General features: G+C 54.0%; 1 protein-coding gene across 2 annotated transcripts; it reads right to left on the reverse strand.

Moving 5' to 3' along the window:
* Positions 1-201: 201 nt before the first annotated feature.
* Positions 202-4,508, reverse strand: CIST1 (colon, intestine and stomach enriched 1). Of its 2 annotated transcripts, XM_082456242.1 has the most exons (4): positions 4,323-4,501; positions 1,843-2,235; positions 636-781; positions 378-518 (listed from the first exon to the last, which is right to left on the reverse strand). In XM_082456242.1, the coding sequence occupies exons 1-4, from the start codon at positions 4,435-4,437 to the stop codon at positions 471-473; spliced, it is 702 nt and encodes a 233-aa protein (XP_082312368.1). In that variant the 5' UTR covers positions 4,438-4,501; the 3' UTR covers positions 378-470. The 2 variants fall into 2 exon arrangements, with proteins under 2 accessions (XP_082312367.1, XP_082312368.1); XM_082456241.1 differs by lacking the exon at positions 636-781 and having other exon boundaries at positions 202-518; positions 4,323-4,508.
* Positions 4,509-4,785: the final 277 nt, after the last annotated feature.

Consider the following 4,785-nt stretch of genomic DNA (forward strand, 5'->3'; position numbering starts at 1 on the left):
ACAAATATCACCTTCCAGGGACTTCGCTGGGCGGTCCAGTGGTTAGGACTCTGCGCTCTCACTGCCGAAGGCCCGGGTTCAATTCCTGGTCAGGGAACTAAGATCCCACAAGCCACGTGGTGCACCTTCCAGAGAGACCTCCCTACCCTCTCTGCAAACCTGGACACATGGGACCCTGGGATCCAGCCACAACCCCAATCTGTGACTTTCTGGCCCTCAGCCATCTGAAATTATGTCACTTGATCCCCTGGCTGTTGTCAGTCTTTCCCCTTGAGACTGTTGGCTCCATAAGGGTGGAGAAATGGTCCCCACTGTGACCCCAGCACATAGTACACACTCAAGAATGTTTGTCAAATGAGTCCATGATTCAGGATGCCTCAGAGGAACAGCAGGGGCTTTATTCCCACAAGCCTTGCCCCTCTCCAGACGCCCCAGCCCCATCCAAGCCCCCCAATCCAGCCTCTTGAGGATCACTCCAGTGTGTGATAGGCAGAGGATGACCTTTGGCTCACAAGCCCCTGAAGGAGGAACACACACGAGAGGTTATTCAGGCACCAGTGGGCTTTGCAGCAGGGGCCTGCCCTGCTTGGGAGGGCAATCCCCCCAGCCTAGCCTCCCCCCACCCCCATGGATACCTCATCCAGCTTCTGGAACTCAGACACGCCTGTGTGGCAGCACCTCACGGCCATTATCACACATCCGATGAGCAAAACAGACACCAGCAGACACACGGCCACCACCACACCTGGGTTCCTGTGCAACTCGGGGGCCCCAGTGTCACCTGGAGGGGAGCTCTGAGTCAGCCCTAGACCCCATCCCTTCTAAGGATGAGACACCCACCAGGGCCCAGTGCCTTTTAAGTCCCCTCTCAGGAAGCTGTGCTTAATTCCCTCTCCAGTCTCTGCTATAACCATTTTTTCAAGCACATTTTTATCCTTTTACTTTTGTTTTTCTTGTTTTTCTTTTCTTTTCTTTTCTTTTTTCTTTTTCTTTTGAATATATTTGTGTACAAGCAATCAATTTTGTTCACTGTGTTTCCACAGCTATTGTTGGCCACTTCTGGGAGTTCTTGCAAAGTGAAAGAAATGATCCAACATAGAACTCTGTTCCCAAATGCAGGGACTTTCTGAGGATACGTGCAAAATTTGACACTTCGTGAAGATGGTTTATATCCTGTGACTTTAAGCAAAATGTTATTACGCTTCATGTTTGCACTCTTCTTTGCATGTTTTGGAGACAATGTATTATTTTGAATGACAGATTTTTCTAGACCCTCTGAAAATGCTTGGCCTCTATTGGATCCCTGGGGCCCTGTATGATCACACCCTGCAACTTCCCCACCCTCACTGCCCCCCACTAGCCCCATTCCAGCCATCTCACTCTTCCTCAGATGCACCAGGCACAGTCCTACCTCAGGGCTTTTGCACTTGCTGTGCTCACTGCCTGGGCTGTTCTCCCCCTAGCTACCTGCGTGGCTCCCTCCTTCGCCTCCTTCAAACCAAGACCTTGGCTGAATAGTCTTTAAAATTTTTCAAATCCTTTGCACTCACATTCCAACCCCTTATCCTGCTCTACTTTGTTCTTTTATAAACAAATATGTAATTTACTTATAACCTGTCTCCCAACATAACTGTGTCTCACAGGGCCCGACACAGGATAGGTGCTTAATAAAACGTGCTTGGAATGAAGAAGGTCTGAAGAGGTTTAGGTGATGCTGGGGTTGGGAGACGAGGCCCTTCCCAGCATATTCTTAGGACTGTGTCTCCCTCTCGTGGTCAATCTCAGAACTGCACCCTGGTATCCACAACCATCCCCCATCTGCCCAAATGTCCCAATACTCACCAAGGTCAGAGGCCACGGATGTCCCGTCAGTGGTGGCCGAGGACACGGAGGAAGGCACCGTGCTGGGATTGGGGTGAGTGGGGCTCCGATGCAGGGTGGTCAAGGAGATGGAACTCAGGGGGCTAGAGTGGGAGTGCTCTGAACTGGGAGAGCCAGAGCTGGAGTGGGTGACTGTCTCTGCTTGTGAGGAGGTGGGCTGCATGGTGGAGGTTGCCTCTGAATTTGAGGGGGTTATGGAATCTGCCTCTGAACTAGGGGTGCTAGGGTGGGGGATGGAGCCTCTCTCTGTGCTCTCTTGGCTGTTGAGGTTTTCCACTGAAGTAGGGGAGGGGTGGCTGGAGGGAGAAGTCAGAGGATTGGAAGCCAAGTACTCCATCTCTGAGACTGCAACACCTGAAAAGAAAACACCATTGGGGTGCAGGGAGGAGATGATTAGGAACAAGGGCTTGTGACCCTGGCCCAGACTCCCCTCTGGATGCCTCTTTCCCTATTATGTCAGAGAGACGACGCCCAGCACTTAGGGAGACTTGGAGGATTTAGTGCACCACGTGAGTGCTCAGTGGGAAACTGAGGTGCCCTTGTCTGAATTTCCTTATCTGAACTCCCACAGCCAGGGTTCCAGTTCAGGGTGGACCCTCCCTGCCCCCTACTCTTGCTTCAGGGGTCTAGAAATCTCTGGATATAGGGAATGGCTGCAACCCAAGCAGCATGCTGAGCAACTCTTTTAAACCTTCTGGGACTCAGATTCCTTGTCTGTAAAATGGACATCACAGGAAGTCAGAGTCTCTGAGAGCTCACGCAGGTCTGGTACAAGGTGATGTTTGACGGCAGAGATCCACCTCAGAGCTCCCAAGGAGGATCAGCCCTAATCTCCTTCCCCAGGTACCTGGAAGGTCCCCATGGCTAAACTCAGAGTTTTATTGGGGGCACAGAGGCCTGGGCTCTAAGACTCTGGAACCCCCACTACCTTGCTCCAGCTGCTCCCTAGCTTCTACCCCATCCTAGACACGGAGCCCAGGGGCCAGGCTGAGGGTGGGTAAAGATTTCATGGGCTGCCCCCCACAATTACTTCCTTCCCAGTTCCAGGCTGCTGGGCACCTTAACTGCTTGCAAGTTCATTCATCAACCACTCCCTGCCCCACCCCATCCACTCTGCCCTGGACCAATCTTTGTGCTTCCTCCCCTGCCTCACCCCAAGCAGCAGAAATGCGGAAATAATATCTGGCACTGGCCCCAGCAGGGGGCAAGGTCCACATGCAGACCCTGTTTCTCTGTCCAGTTTCCCAGGCCCTGCGGGGATGACAGATGAGTCTAGAAGAGGCATGGTGCACTGGACTGACTTCATCCCCATTTTACTGGTGGGGAACTGAGGCTCAGAATGGTAGAGAGTCTGGCCCCAGGTGACTGGAAAATGGGAAGAAGGCCCCTCAAAGACCTCCAAGGAGTCAAGGACTAAGAGTTCAGCCTCCACAAAATGCCTCCCACCATTATTTGAGGAGGAATACAGATGACAAGAGGTTTCTGCTGAAATGAAGATGACTCAGGGGCCACAGTGGATCCCAAGCCAAGCTAGACCTCTGAGGAGTTGAACTTCTAAAGCAAACTGAGGAAAACTAGTGGGCCTGCAAGGAGGAGGTTGTTGAGGACATAAACTCTACTGAGTGCCTGGCACAGAGCAGGCACTCACGAGCTGCTGGAGAGTTGACCAGAAGGTAAAATGGGGCTGTTTCTATGCACTGTGCCAGGAGTTTGCTTTGCCCAGAGACTCCTAGACCAGGAGACTGGCATGAGCCAAGTCAGCTGGTTCTAATCTGGGTCTGGCACATGCTGGGAGACTCAGCTTGCCTGAGCCTCAGTTTCCAGAGCTATGAAATGGGGATAAATGTGGTGACTTCTGAGTGAAGCCCCTGTCTGCTATAAGAGTCTCACGTGTGGTGGCCTCCACTCTGATATTCCAGGTTTGGGGCTGGGACATGGGTCAGAGAGAGCGACGACTTCTCCACCCTGGGAACTGTCTTATAGGGAAGCAAAAAGAAATTAAGTCAGGCGCCAGGAACTTCTTCTGGGAGCCATAGATGCTCAGTGACCAGGAAGTGAGCCCTTCTCCCGCCCGCACTCCCATGGTCCTGGGGACCTCACACTTCTCCCTTTGGGGTCTGGCTAAGAAAAACTGAGATTTGAAACGGAACCTCAAACTGGGTATGAGGCATTCACCAGCCTCTCACTGGTTCAGGTTATGCTGGGGTGGCGGAACTGGCAGCCTCAGGGCTGGGGCGGGGGGTGGAAGGGTGGTGGTGCTCCCACTGTTCTCACGACCTCCCCACCTTGCTTCTGGGAGAAGGAGCAGCCCTTTTGGGGGGAGGGATGGAGTGGCAGAGCAGCGTGGTCTAAGGGAGGAGTCCAGATGCCAGGTGTGTGGCTAGGCCATATGCCCCCTTCCAGCTTCCTGGAAGCTGGATCTCCTTCTTACTTGTTCTTACCTGTAGAGGTGACACTGGTAGTTCCGGAACTCCCACCAGATTTCAGCAGCAGCGCCAGAGCCAGCAAGCAGCACCAGAGCCGCAGAAGCGGCTGCGGCAGCTGGGAGCCCGCCATTCCTGCGTGGGGAGGGGGGACTGCGGGCTCCGCACAGGTGTGTGGCCAGGTGCCTGTTCTTTACACCTGTGCGCCCCCTGCTGGCGGCGCGCGGAGCTGCTCAGGGGCGAGGCGGAGGCAGGGCTTCCGGACGCAGGGCCTCTGGGGGGCGCTACGGTTCACCAGGGGCGACATTCCTGACCCCCCTCTCCACTTGGACCCCTCCACCTTTCCTAACAAACCCTCCTGATTCATGACCCTGAAGTCTTTACACTCTGCCTATCCCCTCAGGACACCCGCTGCCCCTTCTAGTTCCCCCTGGAACCCCCATCTCTCTGTGCCCCCTCTATGGCTGCGCCAAATCCACGC

The sequence above is a fragment of the Balaenoptera physalus genome, assembly GCF_965194825.1.
Source record: "Balaenoptera physalus genome assembly, chromosome: 3".
NCBI lineage: Eukaryota > Metazoa > Chordata > Mammalia > Artiodactyla > Balaenopteridae > Balaenoptera > Balaenoptera physalus.

Bases quoted from the DNA above. Each gene is read 5' to 3' on its own strand.
- CIST1 (XM_082456241.1), bottom strand. From the start codon at position 4,437: ATGGCGGGCTCCCAGCTGCCGCAGCCGCTTCTGCGGCTCTGGTGCTGC. The intron at 2,236-4,322 runs GTAAGAACAAGT...TTTTCTTTTCAG, and splicing joins TACCAGTGTCACCTCTACAG to GTGTTGCAGTCTCAGAGATG. The intron at 519-1,842 runs GTGAGTATTGGG...TTCCTCCTTCAG, and splicing joins ATCCGTGGCCTCTGACCTTG to GGGCTTGTGAGCCAAAGGTC.